Source organism: Chinchilla lanigera, unplaced genomic scaffold (assembly GCF_000276665.1).
Source record: "Chinchilla lanigera isolate Chin_1 unplaced genomic scaffold, ChiLan1.0 scaffold00066, whole genome shotgun sequence".
NCBI lineage: Eukaryota > Metazoa > Chordata > Mammalia > Rodentia > Chinchillidae > Chinchilla > Chinchilla lanigera.
This window is the reverse complement of record NW_004955467.1, coordinates 10,082,882-10,102,125: the sequence shown is the minus strand read 5'-3', so window position 1 is coordinate 10,102,125 and position 19,244 is coordinate 10,082,882. Positions and strand designations below refer to the sequence as shown.

Genomic DNA, 19,244 nt, shown 5'->3' with positions numbered 1-19,244 from the left:
TGTGCCACCTCACTGAGCCTGAGGAGGTATTCTGCTGGATGGATTTTTGTTTGTTTGTTTTTTGAGAAAGGGTTTCACTATGCAGTTCAGGCTGGCCTTGAGCAGCTCACTATCCAGCTCAGGCTGACCTTGAATGCCTTGTGATCCTCCTGCCTTAGCCTCCCAAGTGCTGAGATTACAAGCATGTGCCACCATGCCTGGCTTGCTGGATTGACTTTTGAAATGTTTCCTGTAGTCATCTGCCTCATTTATATTTTGATTTTATAAATTTTGGTTTTATAAACTGACAGGACTTCTTTTTTTTCCACCGCGTGAGACAGGGTTTTACTATGTAGTTGAGGCTGGCCTTGGAACTCAACTATGGAACCTCGAACTTAAAGCAGTTTGCCTGCCTCAGCCTCTCAAGTGCTGGGGTTATAGGCATGTGCCACCATGCCTGCCTAACATGATCTCTTGTTCCATTATGAGTGCATGTTGCCTTTGTCATTTAATAAGCCCTTCACACATTTTCACTGTATCATCTATAGTCACTGTTTCTGTATTAATGTCATCTTCATTATCACTGTTATCATGTTCATTGGTGTGTGCTACAGGAAAACATACATGCTTTTTTAATCACTATTACCCATAGGGGTATCTGCAACCTCTTTTGACATTTTCAACAATATCTGTATATATCAAAGCAAAACAAGCAAAAGCAAATAAGCAAAACGGTGAGTAATCCACACAGGTCTTGACCAGCATTGTGAGAAATCTGCCATTGACTAGTCTGGTCTACACATCTGCATTTTATTATGCTTTTTAGCAGGCTTGTGCAAAGGAATGAGGTACTCATACAGAAAAGATAGATCACAGCTAAAGGGCACTGCTAGGGTCTTTCCTTTTTCGGACACAAAAAAACTGTTGTGCACCTGTATTTTGACTAAATCCTGTCACATTAGGTTAAGTGCAATTTTCCACTTGTGTCATATCACTCAAAACATATCACAAAATGTTTTGAATTTTGGAGCATTTCACATTTTGGGCTTTTTTTTTTAAAACATTTTGGGCATTCTGATTAGGGATGCTTAATCTATATGTATATCATTGGTTTATTTTCTGTTTGTTCTAACTAGAAAGTATGCTACTTAGAACCTAAAACAAAGTCTCCCAGGAAGTAAATGTTAAGTACATGTTTATTGAATAAATGAATAACTCTTACCCTCCCTCAAGGCAGAGGAGAGACTTCATTTATTTTACTCAGTTTTGTCTTCCTTTGCTTGACCCCATGCATACTACCTGTTTAGAAAGAATGAGTGATGCATACCATTAGGGAGGTAGAGGACTGTGAGAGAAGTCTGGTCCTTCAGGTGATGGAGAAGTTATTTAGGGGAGGGCTGATGAGGAAACATCTTGCTTGGTCTCCAGCACGTAAGAGAAGGGAGAATTGGAGGGACGACTCTGGTAGAGTAGACCTGCGTTGGTGTTGCAGGTGTAGGGAAGCCAGGAATAGGAAGTGGAAGATTTGTTTAGAGGTGAAAGAAGGATAGGGATGAGTTCAGTGTCTATTCAGCGAGCATTTTTAGGTGTTTTCTGTATGCATGGTGCTGTCTAGAGGTGCAGAAGTGAAGCAGACCTATAAAAATTTGGTTGTCTTCTGTTAGCTCTGATTTGTCGGGTAGGAGATGGGAGATAGGGCCAGGCAAGATAGAACTTGAGGAGAGGTTGATGGACAGGTTACTGGCTTGGTTACCCACAGGAAAAAAGGGCAGTGGTTAAAGGTCTGTGAAGGGCTAGCCTTTTGGCCTCAGAAAAGGTATAACTTCAGAAAGGCTTTGCAGACACCAGGACAGATTTTTGAGAATTTCTTCTCCATCTGTAATGTCCTCTTCTGAATTCCTGTTTTCTTTCCTCCAGAACCTCTCTGCTGTTGGGGCGTTGGTGAATCTCAGTAATGCATGTCTTGGTTCCATGAAAACTCGGTAAGTCTTTCAGCAGTTTTTCCCAGGGGGATGTTCCATCAGGAAGTGGGCTGTATGTGCATCTGTCCATCCATTATTACCCCTCCGTGGATTCAAGAGATTTCTCAATTCCCAGGAGGGTTGGATGTTTTACTCTGTGAGCTTACCTGAGTCACACTCTTTGCAGCTCCCACATTATCTGTTCTCCACTGGGGATTATCCCTACTCCTTTCTATTTTTGCTGTTCATACCTCCCCTCTAAGCATTTCAGGAGGTAGGAATCACAGTGGTCTGAGGGTGAAGTCTCACTATAGCCCAACAAGAGTAAAAGAATAGTCACTGGCTTTTTGTGAAGTACAGTTTCTGCCCATTTATTTTGCTTTCTTCTTGCTTATAAGGTTTGAGGGCCTGTGTCTCTTGTCCCTGCTGGTAGGGGAGAGTCCCACAGACATGTTCCAGCAGCACTGTGTCTCTTGGCTTCGGAGCATTCAGCAGGTGTTGCAGGTAAGGATTTAACTGTCTATCCACTGCCCCCCCGCCCCCCAGCACCCCTCATTCTAGAACCAGTGTGTTCTTTGTGGCTTGGACCTTTAGTTCTGAGAGTAGAATGATTAGAGGTCATTTCTCTATAGTGAGAAGGTAAGTTTTGAATGGAAATGTCCTTTTGAATTTTCTTTTTGTCTTTTTGTGACAGGGTCTCACCGTGCAGTTCAGGCTAGTTTTGAACTCATTTTGTAGCCCAGGCTGGCCTCAAACTTGCCATAATCCCTTGCCTCAGCCTCCCGAGTGCTGGGATTATAGTTGTGCACCACTACGCCTGGCTTCTTTCGTTTTGTCTTTGAGACAAGGTCTCACTTTGACTACAAAGTAACGTCAGCTCACATTGATCCTCCTACCTCTGCCTCCTGAGTGCTGGGACCTTGTGAACTTTTAAATAAATCATCAAATAGAAACATCCTTTTGAATTTTTCGATATTTTCATCTTTTGGCTTATTTTTAATTTATCTGACTGTGTACATACTGTTACTCAGGCAGCTTCACTTCATTAGTGTTTCTAATGAGTGATAAGTCTAAGTTCCTTTGTTTTGGTTCATTCTTTGGTTCCTTTTTTAACATTTAAGCCCCCCCTCCTTTTTTTTACATTCTTTGATGACCACTTATTTCACAAGTATTTTTTGAGCACATAGAGCAGGCTGTGTGCTAAGTTCCAGGGACCCCCTAGTGCTTAAGTTCTAGTGCATGGGTTGGTAAATTTTCTCTGTGAAGTGCTTGCAGATAGTAAATACTTTAGGCCATGACCTACATGGTTTCTGTTGCATATTGTTTTCCATCCCTTTAAAAATATAAAGACCAGCTGGGCATGGTGGTGCATGCCTGTAATCCCAGCACTCAAGAGGCTGAAGCAGAAGGATTGCTGTGAGTCCAAGGGTAGCCTGAACTACCTAGGAGACTCTGTCTCAAAAGCAAAACAAACTGCTCTTAGCTTGTGGGCCGTGCAAAAATAGGTACCCACAGCCTTTAGTTGGTTGATTTTTGTTTTAATGGAAGATACTTGAGTTAAGAAAGATAAATGTGTTTGTGACATGATAAAATGAAGTAGGTTCTGTGGTGGCTAAGAGTGTAGTTCTCTGACAGCATATATCAAAAGAATCTCATCAGGAGCAGGGTAGTAGAGATTGGGGTCAGAGATTTAGGGAGGGCTTTATTAAACTGATCAGTACTTAATTGGGCTGAAAAGTGTTCAAAGAGTGCAAGAGCTCTGGCAGACCAGGAGCTTGGCCATTTGAAAAATTGTCAACACCTGGTGAGGCTGGCTTTGAAATACAGGAACCAAACCAGGTATGGTCTTTCCAGACATGCTAAGGATTCTGGTTTTTATTCTCAGAGCAGTGGAAATTCCTCAGAGGTTTTCAGTAGGTGTCATCAGAAGTCTTGAAGCTGGGATGTGCAAGATGGCGGGGTGGCATTTAGTAAGGGCCTTCTTGCCTCACCATAGCATGATTCTTGGGGAGTATTCAAACTATAGCAGCAGTGGCAAGGAGATGTGGTGGTGCTGGTAATGTGATCATGTTTTCATTTTAAAATACCACCCTGGCTGTTGTGAAAGCAGAGACTATGTGAAAAGTTACTAAAGTAATGGAGAGCATTCATGGTATCTTGGATGTGAGTGGTAGCAGCAAAACTGATATGAAGTAAGCAGATTTGAGAGAAGTACAGTAGGCGGTACCGATGATTGATTAGTGTTAGGGAGAGAATGTGACCAGGATGACTTGTGGCCTTCAGAATATTGTAAGAGAGCCAGGTTCCAAGGGAATGGGAGAAAACACCATCATGATGAGTATGGCCCTAGGTGTTCAATAGAAGGCCTTTTAGTACCTCAATGTGGCACTGCTGGAAGGGTATCCAGGTGTCTCGGTGGAGCCATGGGTGGGGGCTTCAGTTGGTTTTTTTTTTTTTGGAGACAGGATCTCACTGTGTAGTTTGTGCTAGCCTTGAGCTCATGTTGAACCCCTGCCTCAGCCTTCAGAGTGCTGAGATTACAGGTGTGTGCCACTATGCCTGGCTTTTCAGCTGGCTTATTTTATAAAGGAAAAAATCTTCTTATTTAGTTGGCAGTTGAAATTGAAGATGAGGATGATACTACCAAGATGGGTCCTTGTATGGACTGAGTTTTAAGGCACACTACACTTCATGGTCAGGTAAAGGAGAAGGAAGAGAATGGGGACGATTGGATGGAGTAGCAAGCTGGGGTGGGTTCCATTTCTGCACTTCAGTTTTTGAAGTTGTAGGCAAGACCACACAGGTAACAGTGGTGGGAGAAATTGGGACTTAGAAGTTGAAGGAGAATGTTTGGGTAGCAGAGAGTTTGCCATAGAGAAATGCAGGATTGCTGGACGGTGCTGAGGGCTGTTTGTAGATGGTAGGTCCACCTGCTTTTTTTAAATAAGTACTTTCTTTTGTTGACATGTGGTACATGGTAAGTGCTGTTTCCTGCAGTAGTATTAATTTTCCTTCTAAATCCAACCCCCACCAGCTGTCCGTGAAGAGTAGGGCAGGCTTGAGTCAGTTTAAAGCAAGCTTGGAGAGAAGGGGCAGTTTTACTGTGGCCACGATATAGTTTTCAGTCTGACAAGTACTCTTCTCTGTTGCCAGCAGGAAATAGAGTATGAGAGAATCAGAAAACTCTTAGCCTGATCTTTGAGATGTGGCTTTGTTACCTTTTTTCTGAAATTCCTAGGACGCCAGATACCTTTAATTTTTTTTTTTTTTTTTTTGGTTTTTCTCCGGTACCGGGAACCGAACTCACGACCTTGCGCTTGCCAGGCAGGCGCTTTTGCTGCTGAGCTAAATCCCCAGCCCCACCTTTAATGTTAAACACTTGTCCTTTCTGTAGACAAATACATTCCTTTTGGAACATATTTTCTCTTAATTTTTCTGTTGAGATAGTGGATTTGATGGTAATATTGACTTTTAACCATAGTATTTCTCAAAAGCCTCACGTTGTTGTGCCTCCAGTCCTTCCTCCTGTCAGTGACAGTGACAGTGAGGTTGGCAGCATGGGTGTTGTTGCTTAGTCCCAGGATCCACCACCCACCATGGAGTTGGCTGTGGCTGTTCTGAAAGAGCTGCTTCGATATGCAGCCCAGCTTCCTGCGCTCTCCCGGGACATCTCTGTCAATCACCTCCCTGGCCTTCTCACTTCGCTGCTAGGCCTTAGACCAGAGGTGAGACCCTTTCTGGTCCTCTGCCTGTGACTCCTTTATACTGTTTGGGCTAAATAATAGAAGGGGAAGTGCTTAGGGAATGGGATCAAGGAAGTAGGAAGAGGAATGGGCTGAAAAAAAGTGACACTGTAAGAAGGAGCTTTCTGGGCTGGTGGGATGAGATGGACGTATGTGGGGTCAGTGGGTGTCTTCTTTCTTTTTGACTTTCTCTTTGCCCACAGTGTGAACAGTCAGCATTGGAAGGAATGAAGGCTTGTATGACCCATTTTCCTCGGGCTTGTGGTTCTCTCAAAGTAAGTATTCACGAAAATTCCTCTCCCTACAACATAAGCCTTTATAGCTCTTACCTCAGATTGAACCTAGGGCCTGGGAATGAACCTAGGACCTTCACACTGAGCTACATCCTTAGCCATTTTTTTTCATTTTTTATTTTGAGACAGTTGGAAGGTGGCCCAGGATGGTTTCTAACTTTTGAACCTTGTGTCTCAGTCTCCCAGAGTGCTGGGATTATAGGTCTGCCCCAGCGTGGCTGGTCATTTCTGAGATTTCTACACACCTATCTCAACAGTTACAATGATAATACCTATTTAATTCTCACAGATGAAGAAAATGGAATTAAGTGTCTTTCTTAAGATCAGTAGGGATCGGAACCTGCATCTGTCTGACACCAAGGCCTAGGCTGTAACCTACAGATTCTTTGTTCCTTTTCTTTCTGCCTGCCTTCTTTGACTCTAGAGTGACCTGCCCATGTTTCTACCATTCTGTTTTACTTTGTTCCTGAAAAACTTATAACTTCTTCCAGGAAGCCTTTGTGACTTAACATTTCTCTAGGACAACTGCCTGTAAAAGAGTTCAGAGTTTATTTTCAAGAAGTAGTAACTAACACATGTGAATTGTTTACAATTCTATTAAAGTAGTAAGAATTACAAGGCCATTTGTAACAGGTGTATTTGTTGTTTGTCATATCATCTATACCTAAGATTCAGTAGGCATTTTCCTGAGGCAAATGTTCTTGTTTATTTTATCAGACTCTCTACTGTCTTGACTACTTGGGTACCTGCCTTCCCAGATGAAAGCACATACCTATAGAAAATTGGAATTTATGACAGATTTATTTTTTGGATTGAACCCAGGCCTTGTGCATACTAGGCAAGTGCTCTGTCAATGAGTACATCCCCAACCCTTTTTATTTTTTATTTTGAGACAGGGTCTTTCTGCCTCATTCTTCTGAGTGGCTAGGATTATAGGTATGTGCCACTGCACCCAACTATATTAAATTACATTTTTCTATAACTTATCATTAATGACAGTTGGTCCTGTGTATTATCATTCATTCATTTATTTGTGATTCTGGGGATTGAACCAAAGATGTGTGCACTCAGTTACATGCTCAGCCCTTTTTAAATTTTGAGATAGGGTCTTGCTGAATTGGTGAGTTGCCCAGGCAGAACTCAAACTTGTGATCATCCTGCCTCAGCCTTCTAGAGTACTGGGATTACAGGTATGCACCACCATGCTTAGCTAGTATTGTCATTAAGGGAGTGTTTGCTATTCAGATTGTCTTGAAAGTTTTGTGAGCAAATCAAGAAAGTAAGGTCTTGAAGGGAAAGAAAGCTGGTATTTAGTGGGCACTCACTCTGCTAGGTACTCTGCTGATAATTAGAGATGGGGTCCGCAGGTGGTATACAGTTAGGTTAGTACAGTTGGCACTCTTTCTTAGCTTCTGTTTCACTTTTCAAGGTTTCAGTTACTCAGGTTCAACTGGGGAGCAAAATGCGCTTACTTATCTGCCTTCCACACAGTTTCATAGATTTGTTCTTACAACAAGCTCAGCATATAATTATTTTCTTATTAAGTAGAGAACTTTCATCTTTGCACTTAAAGGAAGTGCTTTATAGCTTCTTTCTGGTATATCTGAATTGCCAGCATTGCTGCTTTTGTGCCTTGGGGGATTTAGTAATTAAAATAAAGGTTGCTTGAACACAGGACAGTGACACAACAGTACGCTAGCAGATGACCACTAAGGTACTGTATTAAGAGAGTGCAAGTGCACACACAAATAACTTTTACTACAATTAACTATAATTGTTCTATTTCATTATTACTAATCTGTTACTGTGCCTGCCTCTTTCCTTCTTTCCTTCCTTCCTTCTCCTTCTATTTATTGCAGTAATGGATACTACCCAGGACTTTCATACTAAGCTATATACTGAGCCCTTTTTATTTATTTTAATTTAATTTAATTTAATTTAATTTAATTTCTATTTTGAGACATGATTTTACTAAGTCACTTAGTTGCTCAGCCTGAGCTTGGACTTTGACCCTCCTACCTCAGTCTCAGGTCTGTGATTGCAAGTGTGTGCTACTGTGGCTGCATCTGTCTCCAATTTATAAACTCATAGGTATGTATAGGAAAAAATAGTATAAATGAAGTTCAGGACTATCTGTGGTTTCAAACATCTACTGGGGTCTTGGAATATGTTCCTTGCAAATTAGGGGTGACCACTATAGATGATTACTTATAGTATCCAATAAGTCCCCAAACAGATGATATATCTTAGTGAGCAAGAGGTCATTCATGCCTTTGATGAGTCTTCATTTTTCTATGAGTGTCCTTACCCACAGCTAACAGAAGATTTGGGTGGGTAGGACAAGACCTTTGTCAGGAGCACATAGAATAGCTCAATGGATTTTTCTTTTTTTTGTACCAGGAATCGAACTCATGACCTCAGGCTTGCCAGGCAAGCGCTTAAGCTGCTGAGCTATAACCCTGGCCTCAGTGGATTTTTCTAACAGTAAAATTTTTTTTAACTAACATTTACTAAGTTCAGTAAAAACTGCCTATCTTGTAAAGTGTTGTTTCTCAAAAAGCTAGCAATTTGTCCTTGTCCAAGAGTTTGTGAGGTTATGCCTTAAATGTCTGTGTTGATTCCTCTGTCTTTGCTATGTATAGCTGTTCCTGCATCCCCTTATAAAAGTGCATGGCAAATTGAATGTGACGTGCAGGGTGGAAATTTCAGTAGTCTAAATGTCTCTCTGGTTGTCTTTCAGTTTTTCAGTGTGAGTAGTCATGAGAATCATCTGTGATTGACAGCCTTTCATCAGACAGTGTAGTTTTTGGAGTTACAGGCTGCATTTTGACTACTCTTTCCAAACCAAACAACGGGACGTTGTTGTTTCAGGGAATGTATCTCTTTATTTCCCTTGAGAGTAGTGTCTTCTAGAGAACTTGCCTTTGTTGAGGATTCTAGTGTTATTGCCAACCCCTTATGTAAGAATCTGTTTTGTGCACAGGCCCCAGGGGTAGTCACTTCTTATGAAGTCTTGTGGATCACTACTTACAAAACTGATACTTATCATTTTGAAATATTTTGTGTTTTCTGTCCCACCCCTCAGATGCTCCCAGAACCATTAGAATCTCCAGTCTCAGGGTTATTCTTCCCAAGTGATGTGTCTGAAGTGTTCTGACTTCGTAAAGGCAGTCTCTGTCAAGGCTTTACCTCACTTTGTTCCATTTGCCAAGTTAATTAGTAATTCCTTAGAATGAGTGAGAAGACTAAATGCTTTTGAGAGAGGCCCAGGCTGTGCTGTGTATACTTTTTGAGTGGCATATTCTAAGAGACCCATTACTTTGGCTTGTTTTGTGGTTCAGCCAATATAGACCTGTAGTTGGAGTTGAACTTGCAGTGATCCTAACTACCTCAGCCCAAGTGCATGCGCCACCACCTGCCAGCTCTGTACTTTCAAATTATGTATGTGGATGATATTTCAGAATAATGTCACAAGCATAATGAAATGAAAATAAGTGAGTTTTGTGATCGTCACAACTATTGCTGATACTGTTGTACTCACCTTTGAAAGAAACACTACATTTCATTTATAGGTTAGTGGAAATGATGCAGATTTTTTTCCATCCATGTTCACAGGCTCCTTTGATTCTGCCCCCAAATTGTGACCCTTAGGTTAAAAACAGTTTCACTCCAAGACCTTCTAATAGCAAGCAGAGAAGAGGTTTGCTGACTGACAGATTGCTGCTCTGAGATTTATTGCCTTCTGTTCCACTGGACTGTTCTGCTCTCGTCGTACCTCATGCCTCTGGGTGTTCCTTAACTCCCAGTGTAGACCCTCCTTTCAGTGTCTAAGCTGGTAGAGAGGTGGAGTGTGGGGATTGTTGTTTTTCAGACTCTATCCTTTTGGTTTGAGAGAAATAGGTGACAGCCATTATGAAACAACTGGCATGAGGGAGCCCAGTTGTCTGTGGGTTGGGGCTGGGCCTTTTGCTTAGAGACAGGAAGCTAAGCACAGAGCTGACATGCAGGATGTCTTTATTCCACAAAAACATGTCTGGTACTAGGTTACTCCTGGCTGCCCAGTAGAGGCATCTTGCTTCCTGTGTCTGTAGGAAGGAAATAGCTAGGCATAGAGTCTTCTGCTGGGAATGGATGGGGTGTGCATCTCCGGCTCTTGGAATTGACTCATAGGCTTTTACTTTTACTCCCCCTATTTAGGGCAAGCTGGCCTCGTTTTTCCTGTCTCGGGTGCATTCCTTGAGCCCTCAGCTCCAACAGGTAAAAGGAAGGGAAAGAGGTACAGAGCCTGGGGATCTGAGCTGGGAGCATTGGTTGTGGTTCTTTCTTAGCTTTTCTCTGTTACTGCTCCCTCCCTGTTACCATACACAAGTCCTGACTTCTGCCCACTTGGGCCTGTCTGCCTCATAATCCCTTAACCTCCCTTTGAGTGCCATCTCTCTCTCTCTCTCTCTCTCTCTCTCTCTTTTTTTTTCTTTTTTGTCTTTTTGAGACAGGGTTTCGCTATGCAGTTCAGGCTGGCCTTGAACTCACTTTGTAGCCCAGGCTGGTCTTGAACTCACAACAATCCTTCTGCCTCAGCCTCCCGAGTGCTGGGATTACAGGTGTGCGCCACCATGCCCGGCTTCATCTCTCTTGAGCATCAGCAGGGAGGGGGCTCTGTTGCTAGGCTACTTTCCATCTGACCAGATTTCTGCCCTTCTTTTTGCAGCTGGCCTGTGAATGTTACTCCAGGCTTCCCTCCTTAGGGGCTGGCTTTTCCCAGGGCCTGAAACACACAGAGAGCTGGGAGCAGGAGCTGCATAGCCTCCTGACTTCACTGCACAGCCTGCTGGGGGCCCTGTATGAGGAAGCAGAAACAGGTAGGGACCAGGTGTGGTAGTCAGTAGGCTGAACTGGAAGAGCTTGGCAAGGGGGAGTGGGAGGGTGGCCCAGACAAGTGGGGCAGTTGGTTTCTAGGCAAGATGCTGAGAACATGCAGATCACCTGCCACAAATGGAGACAGGATGGATAAAAGACATAGAGGGTACAAGGTGGTTATGTTGCTGCCCAGCTCCTGTGCAGAGTGAAGGCCCTGGAGTGGAGACACTGCTTTCCCGCACGGAAGAAGGTGATGCCCATGACCTCCTCCGGCTTCGGCAGAGCTTTTCCGGACTGGCCCGCTGCCTGGGGCTGATGCTCAGGTGTGTGGGTGTTGGAGGGAGCAGGGGCCTGGAGCAGGAGGAGGTGAGGGGAGTATCCTCTTCTCCATGGGAAGGTGATGGAAGTGGGCAGGGAGTCATACTGGGGGTCTGTTTTGAGGATCTTGCCACTGACTCTTTACAGCTCTGAATTTGAGGCTCCCGTGTCTGTGCCTGTGCAGGAAGTCTTGGATCTCATCTGCCGGATCCTCAGTGTCAGTGGCAAGAATATTGTGAGTGGGCTTTGTCTTTGAATGGAGCTCTTACTCAGGACCCTGGGCAACCAGGAAAGCACTTTGTCACCTGAATAGCCCCACTGTCATCCCTAAAGTTGTCTCAGATAGGTAGCTTCTAGCCGGGTATGGATGATGCATGCCTATTCCCAATACGTGCGAGGCGTAAGTCAGGATGCTCACTGTGAATTCAAGGTCAGTCTGGGCTGCCTAGTGAGTTTAAGGCCTGTGTGAGCTACATAGTGACAGACTATCTCAAAAAATCAAAAAACCTTCCTAAAACGAAAAGAACTGCTACTTTTCAAATACCGCTATGTCCTGTCAGAGTGGATTTGCTCACATAGACGCATGCCACTGTGGCTGTTGCGTCCAGAAGGAAAGGTGAATTTAGGGATCAGGTGAGTCACTGTTGAGAGGCTTAGTCATCTCCCCTTTCCTTCAACCAAGATCTGTGTGGAGGTGGGGTTTTATTAGGATTGCTGGGCCCAGAGATACAGTATATCGCCCTAAGTGTCTGCTCTGACTCTTTTTTTACCCTTAGCCCTTACCCTTGCTAATTTTTTCTCCAGAGCTTGCTTGGAGATGGGCCTCTGCGATTGCTGCTGCTGCCCTCTATCCACCTTGAAGCCTTGGACCTGCTTTCTGCTCTCATCCTTGCGTGAGTGGAGTTGGGCAGGATCTGAAAAAGGATGTGGGGCACGCTGGATGTGAGGGTCACTATTCCATCTCTGCCCCCAGGTGTGGAAGCCGACTCTTACGCTTTGGGGCCCTGATCAACCGCCTGCTCCCCCAGGTCCTTAATGCCTGGAGCATTGGCAGGGACAGCCTCTCTTCAAGCCAGGAGCGGCCTTACAGGTGATTGTCTAGGACAGGATTAAAGAGGAAAGGATGAGAAGGCATGCAGGTGGGCCAGGGGTTCCAGCGTGTCGCCTCTCCATTCATAATGTGCCCTCTGTTCACACCACAGCACCATTCGGACTAAGGTGTACGCTGTGTTGGAATTGTGGGTACAGGTCTGTGGGGCCTCGGCAGGGGTGCTTCAGGGAGGAGCCTCTGGAGAGGCCCTGCTCACGCACCTGCTCAGTGACATCTCCCCACCAGCTGATGCCCTTAAGGTGAGTTACACCTCAGCTGCTGTCCCTTGGCTCCTGTGGCCTCTGTCTTACTAAGCCTCCTTACCAAACACTGTTTCCTGACTGTCCTGCTTACCTGTGTGCCTCTGTGCGTGATGGTTTTTCCCTTCAACAGCTACGAAGTCCCCGGGGGAGCCCTGATGGGGGTTTGCAAACTGGGAAACCCAGTGCACCCAAGAAGCTAAAGCTGGATATGGGAGAAGCCATGGCACCACCCAGCCAGCGGAAAGGAGATAGCAATGCCAACAGTGATGTGTGTGCAGCTGCACTCAGAGGTGGGTGAGGCCTTGTATGTATCCTTATAGCTCTAGGAGTTACAGCTCCAAACTAGTTGGTGAAGTAGAGGATGTACATAAAACACAGAGAAGTTAGGAGGTATAGAACCAGCTGTGGGGTCTGCAGGTGGAAACTTGGGTCAGACACTGCCTGTGCATTCTGTATGCCAGGTACAGTTCTAGCACTTGGGGGAAAGCCCTGCCTTTGAGGCTCCCATTCCTTGAAGGGCAGGCTGCCCAGTGGAGCTTCTTGTTTCCAGTGTAACCACTAATCTGTAAATATAAGTTAATAGTCAGATGTTGTATAGTGAATGGGTGACTTTCCTTTGGGTCTCTCTCTTCTGTCTTACTGTCCACCACCCTACCCCATCTGAAGGGGAGAGCTCTCACCAAGCATGTAAATGCACATTTAGAGGGGCCGGGGATTTAGCTCAGTGGTGCAGTGCCTGCCTGGCAAGTGTGAGGTCCATAGTTCAGTATCTGGTAATCCCCCAAATGGATGCTGAGAATGTTTTCCATTATACCCCTTAAGTATTGTCAACAGCCTTATATAGTAGAGATACTTTTATGACCCTCACTAAGTACATGAGAAAGTAGACCAAAAACATAAGTACCTTGCTTAGGGTAGGCAGTGACAGAGCTGGACAGTCCCTTTGGGATATGTGCTCCTCATCCTGACAGTAGTCTAGCCTCTCTTCTCCACTGCTCCCCCCTTTATTTTCTTGGCAGTTTTGGGGGGTTGAACCCAGACCTTTTACATTTTAGGTAAGCAGTTCACCACTGAGCTACATCCCCAGCACTTGTTTGATAGAGGGTCTTGCTGAGTTGCCCTGGTTGGCCTCAGACTTGAGATCTTTCAGTCTCACCCTCCTGAGTGGCTGGAATTACAGCCATATACTATCATGCCCTGCCTCTTACATCCCGTTCTCTTCCCCAGGCCTTAGCCGGACCATCCTCATGTGTGGGCCTCTCATCAAGGAGGAGACTCACAGGGTTAGTGGAGCCTGATCCCCTTGGAGCCTGGGGAGGGGGCCGCTGCTGTGTACATGGGGGAGAGAGGGGGGGAGGTGCGTACTCCAGAGGTGGGTGTGTACCCCAGAGGTCGGTGCACTGAAACCTGGGAGGAGGCTCTGGAGAAAGGCTGGGAGGTGGTGGTGACGTTTCACTGTACTCTGTACTTTTCAGAGACTGCACGATCTGGTCCTACCCCTGGCCATGAGCATTCAGCAGGGCGAGGTCCTGGGCAGCTCCCCATACAGCAGCTCCTGCTGCCGCCGTGAGCTCTACCGCCTGCTGCTGGCCCTGCTCCTGGCCCCTTCTCCTCGTTGCCCACCTCCTCTCTCCTGTGCTCTTCAGGCTTTCTCCCTTGGCCAGAGAGAAGACAGCCTTGAGGTAACTGCTGATTGTGCCTGGGTTCTTTTTGGATTGTAGATTCAGGCCCTGTGACACTCCATAGTCCTGATGCTCATGTTTGTCCTTTTCTTCCTCAGGTCTCCTCGTTCTGCTCGGAAGCGCTAGTGACCTGTGCTGCTCTGACCCACCCCCGAGTTCCTCCCCTCCAAACCATGGGCCCCGCCTGCCCCACACCTGCCTCAGTTCCCCCTCCTGAAGCCCCATCTCCATTCAGAGCCCCACCCTTCCATCCCCCAGGCCCTATGCCTTCTGTGGGCCCCATGCCCTCTGTAGGCCCCATGTCCTCCACAGGCCCGTTACCTGCTGCAGGACCCATGTCCTCGGTAGGCCCAATGCCCTCTGTAGGCCCCATGCCCTCATCGGGTCCCATGTCCTCTGGAGGTCCTGTGCCCCCAGCACGCCCAGGGCCTCCAGCCACAGCCAATCACCTTGGCTTATCTGTCCCAGGCCTGGTGTCTGTTCCTCCTCGGCTTCTTTCTGGTCCCGAGAACCACCGTGGAGGTTCCAGTGAGGACCCTGTCCTTGCCCCGAGTTGTACTCCTCCACCTACCATACCCTCAGATGAAACATTTGGGGGGAGAGTGCCCAGACCAGCCTTTGTCCACTACGATAAAGAAGAGGCATCTGATGTGGAGATCTCCTTGGAAAGCGACTCTGACGACAGCGTGGTGATTGTTCCTGAGGGGCTACCACCCCTGCCCCCACCCCCACCCTCTGGCACTAGTCCTCCCCCTGTGGCCCCCGCTGGGCCACCAACAGCCTCCCCTCCTGTGCCAGCCAAGGAGGAGCCTGAAGAACTTCCTGCAACCCCAGGGCCTCTCCCTCCACCCCCGCCTCCACCCGTCCCTGGTCCTGTGACGCTTCCACCGCCCCAGTTGGTTCCTGAAGGGACTCCTGGAGGGGCAGGACCGCCCGCCTTGGAAGAAGACTTGACAGTTATTAATATCAACAGCAGTGATGAGGAAGAGGAGGAAGAGGATGAAGAGGAGGAGGAGGAAGAGGAGGAGGAGGAGGAAGAAGACTTTGAGGAAGAGGAAGAGGAGGAAGAAGAATATTTTGAAGAGGAAGAAGAGGAAGAAGAGTTTGAGGAAGAGTTTGAGGAGGAAGAAGGTGAGTTAGAGGAAGAAGAGGAGGAGGAAGAAGAGGAGGAGGAAGAAGAGTTGGAAGAGGTAGAAGACTTGGAGTTTGGTTCAGCAGGGGCTGAGGTAGAAGAAGAAAGTGGACCACCACCCCCTACGCTGCCTCCAGCTCTGCCCCCTCCAGAGTCCCCCAAAGTACCACCTGAGCCAGAACCTGAGCCTGGGCTGCTGTTAGAAGTGGAGGAACCGGGGACTGGAGAGGAGCCTGGGGCCGAGACAGCCCCTACCCTGGCTCCCGAGGTGCTTCCCTCCCAGGGTGAGGTGGAAAGGGAGCGGGAAAGCCCCACAGGAGGGCCACCTGCTCAGGAGCCAGCTGAAGAAGAGCCCTCTGGCCCCCCAGCCCTGCTGGAAGAGGAGACTGAGGGTGGAAGTGACAAGGTGCCACCTCTACTGGAGACGCCTACAGAAGAAGAGATGGAGACCGAGGCAGAGGCCACAGCTGTGCAGGAAAAGGTAAGCGCAGCGCAGGCGTCTTCGGAGTGGGAAGGTGGGGCTGGCAAGTGAAGGGCGTATGGGTGCGTTAGGCACAGGTGCACCCAGGGCGACATGTGCGCGTGTGTGAGAGAAGAGAGGAGAGAGACTGTTTTGAATCTTATGTCTTTGTCCTTAAAAGGAGGAGGATGACACAGCTGCCATGCTGGCTGATTTCATCGATTGTCCCCCTGACGATGAGAAGCCGCCACCTACCACGGAGCCTGACTCCTAGCTCCTTTGCACCTATCGCCTTGTTTCCAATAAAGTTATGTCCTAAGGTATTGATGCTGCTTCCAGCTCTTGCCACACTGTGTCCCCAGCCAGGAGCCCAGGTGGCTGCTGAGGTTTTAAAGGTATCTGTGTCTCCAGGTGTCCTCAGATGTGTTCATAACTGGCCTGCTGTCTCCATTGTCCAGAGAGGGAGCCACCCCCCAGGCCTGCCTTTCTACTTATTTTTGAGATCTGGATATTTTCCAGTCAGTGTAGTCCACTTAAGCACTGATATTTAGTCTAGGTCTTGCTGGGAGGCCTGAGTCGAGAGCCATGTCTGTGAGGATACCAGGGGTTACGGGCTTGAGGTAGGGGCCCACTGATGTTTTTACTCATTCAGGTTCTAGATGTATGAACATAAGTGCAGTGCTTTGGAAATGTGGGAAAGGGAGTCATTTCTCCCAGCTGCATGCATCCCGAAGGGCTTCTTGTAGGAGGTGGCATGTGAGCTAATTTTGGGAAACTTTAGTAGGGTTTAAAAAAGATTGCCCAAACTTGTTATGGGAAATTCCAAGCCGTCAAAAAAATTGTAAGAGCAGTATGTATAATGTCTGCCTAAATTCATTCATAGAAATATTTACCCCTGGTAGCTTTTATTCCTGTATAGCTCTGTATATAGACATGTATTTCTAGGTACACATAAATACCTATATCTGTATACATTTTTCTTTTTGTGGGACTATGTGAAAGTAAATTGTAGACATGGCCTTTCTTCCCCTAAATTCTGGAACATTTTCTGATAAGGTTAGGAACACAATCACAATACCATTATCAAATCTAAGATACTATACTTGATCTTAGCCAAAAGGCCGAGAAGCAATTCAAATCTAAGAAAAGTAGTAGTAGTTCATTAATACAGAGAGTCACCATATATGATGATGGTTTGACTTTAGATTTTTTTTACTTTACTTTGGTGTAGGCTGCCATTTGTTTTTAAACTGTGAGTGGCTTAAGACAATAAGGATTGCATTCTGCTTTTTGCTTTTAGTATGGTGTTCAGTAAATTACAGGAGATACTCAACACTTTCTGGTAAAATAGGCATTGTAGGTAATTTCACCCAGTTGTGGGATAATGTAAGTGTTTTGAACACATTTAAGGTAGACTTGGCTAAGCTATGATTGGTGGGTTATGTTTTTTTTTTTGAGACAGGGTCTTGCTTTGTAGTTCAGGCTGGCTTTGAACTCGCTGTGTATTCCAGGCTGGCTTTGAACTTGCAGTGATCTTCCTGCCTCAACCTTCCAAGTACTGGGATTATAGGCGTGCACCACCATGCCCGGTGGTTTAGGTGTATTTTTTTCAAAACATTATTTTCAAACTTAAGATGTATTTATTGGTATGTAACCCCATCATAAGATGAGGAACATCTGTATTGAATATATTGTAATAATCAGATTTCCCTAGTTATTCCCAAGTTGTCTTGCGCTTCTCTGCCTTCCTAAGTTAATTTCTTTTTTTTGGTTTTTCTCCGGTACCGGGAACCGAACTCACGACCTTGCGCATGCCAGGCAGGCGCTTTTGCCGCTGAGCTAAATCCCCAGCCCCCTTCCTAAGTTAATTTCAAGAGGAGGTTTTTATTAGGTGGTAAAGACAGTTTAAAGTTTTAGGATCACTGTAACGACAGAGGTGCACAAGGGTCAAAACTCCTGCAATAGTGATTTTTCAGAAAGGGAAAGAACCTGATTTGTGGAAACTATAGATATATTGACCCTAAGAAGGGATATGACAAATGTTTCCAATTCAAATTCTGTTCTGAATAGGTAATATATTCACACGGCTCAAAAGTCAACACAGTTTGTTGAAAAGCCTGCTTCCCTCTCTTCAGTCACCCAGGCTTTCTTTCTGGAGCAGCCACTGCGAGTAGTGGCTACCTACTCTTCCAGAGATACTGTGCATTTACAAGCAAATATGTATAAAGTCCTTTCATGTACTTAGTATACAAAGTTAGTATATTATCACTTAATTCAGTAGAAATCACTTTCGCTGTTGCGGGGATTTATTCATTCAGCAAATATTTATTGAGTACTAATTACATAGTAGGCACCATTGTATATATACGTATATATACACATATATATATACATGTGTATATAATTTTTTAAAAAGTAGAATAAATATAGCTCCACAAGAGATTGCAAAGATAGTACAGAGGGTAGGGGTACCAACGTGCTCACTACCTGGTTTTGTCTTTTTGAGACAGGGTCTTACTGTGCAGTTCAGGCTGGCCTTGAGCTCACTTTGTACCCCAGGCTGGTTTCAACTCACACTGATCCTTCTGCCTTAGCCTCTTGAGTGCTGGGATTACAGGCGTGTACCACCACTCTGGTTTCCCCTGGGTTACATCTTAAATGATAGTGTAATGACAGAACCAGACATTGGCTATTTTATAGTAATAGACACTTTTCCAAGCAGAGAATCGAGCAGTGAACAAAATGGATGAAAATCACTGCCCACCTGTGAGACTTATGGTATAGATGTTTTGAGGTTCAAGAGAGACAAGTAAAATACCTGATCGATGATGTGCCGAGGAAAACTAAAGCGAGGAAAGGAGGAGTAGGTGTGCTTGGGCATATTTCAACATACTGCTGAGTATTTTCAAACTTTAAGAGAAGTTGAAAGAATTGTACAGAGCAGAGTTGTATCTAATGTGTGTGTGTGTGTGTGTGTGTGTGTGTCTGTGTGTAATTTCAAGTATAGTTGTCAGGTAAGTGCTGAGAATGTGAGACTGAATACAGACAAGCTGAGAGGTATGGAGAGTTCTCGGGGGAAGAGTGTTCCAGGCAGAAGATAGAGCAAGTGCTACCCAAGGTGGCACATGCCTATGATATTGGAACTGAGGAGGCAGAGACGGGAGAGTTCAAGGCCAGCCTGATCTGTTTAGTTAAGGCCAACCTGAACTACATAGCAAGACCCTGTCTCGAAAACGAACTGCACCACACCATACAGCAAGTATACAAGTATACTGAAACAGGAGTGTTCTTGGTGTTAGGGCAGCAGGGAGGCCAGTGAGGTTGAAAAGAAGGCCCTGGGAGGGAACAAGGTGGAAGGGGGAACGGAGGGAGCAAGGTGCTGTAGTGGAGAACTGACTGGCTTGTGTTCTCGCAGGATCCATTTGGCTCTATCCTGGGGAGTAGACGGGGTAAAGGTGATACTGGA

General features: G+C 45.8%; 1 protein-coding gene across 3 annotated transcripts in view; it reads left to right on the top strand.

Moving 5' to 3' along the window:
• Positions 1 to 16,101, top strand: part of Pelp1 (proline, glutamate and leucine rich protein 1) — a 42,945-nt gene extending 26,844 nt beyond the window's left edge. For 2 of the 3 annotated variants that reach the window (XM_013522130.1, XM_013522128.1), the window contains exons 2-17: positions 1,897 to 1,961; positions 2,339 to 2,444; positions 5,516 to 5,665; positions 5,887 to 5,958; positions 10,174 to 10,233; positions 10,685 to 10,835; positions 11,027 to 11,156; positions 11,299 to 11,386; positions 11,956 to 12,044; positions 12,125 to 12,241; positions 12,354 to 12,501; positions 12,635 to 12,794; positions 13,732 to 13,787; positions 13,980 to 14,186; positions 14,285 to 15,799; positions 15,960 to 16,101. In XM_013522130.1, coding sequence (XP_013377584.1) covers positions 1,951 to 1,961; positions 2,339 to 2,444; positions 5,516 to 5,665; positions 5,887 to 5,958; positions 10,174 to 10,233; positions 10,685 to 10,835; positions 11,027 to 11,156; positions 11,299 to 11,386; positions 11,956 to 12,044; positions 12,125 to 12,241; positions 12,354 to 12,501; positions 12,635 to 12,794; positions 13,732 to 13,787; positions 13,980 to 14,186; positions 14,285 to 15,799; positions 15,960 to 16,052 — 3,153 coding nt within the window. In that variant the 5' untranslated portion in view covers positions 1,897 to 1,950 and the 3' untranslated portion in view covers positions 16,053 to 16,101. Of the gene's footprint in view, positions 1 to 1,896; positions 1,962 to 2,338; positions 2,445 to 2,526; positions 2,580 to 5,515; positions 5,666 to 5,886; positions 5,959 to 10,173; positions 10,234 to 10,684; positions 10,836 to 11,026; positions 11,157 to 11,298; positions 11,387 to 11,955; positions 12,045 to 12,124; positions 12,242 to 12,353; positions 12,502 to 12,634; positions 12,795 to 13,731; positions 13,788 to 13,979; positions 14,187 to 14,284; positions 15,800 to 15,959 lie in introns of those variants that run through there. The other variant, XM_013522129.1, reaches the window with a different exon arrangement.
• The last annotated feature ends 3,143 nt before the right edge of the window (positions 16,102 to 19,244 follow it).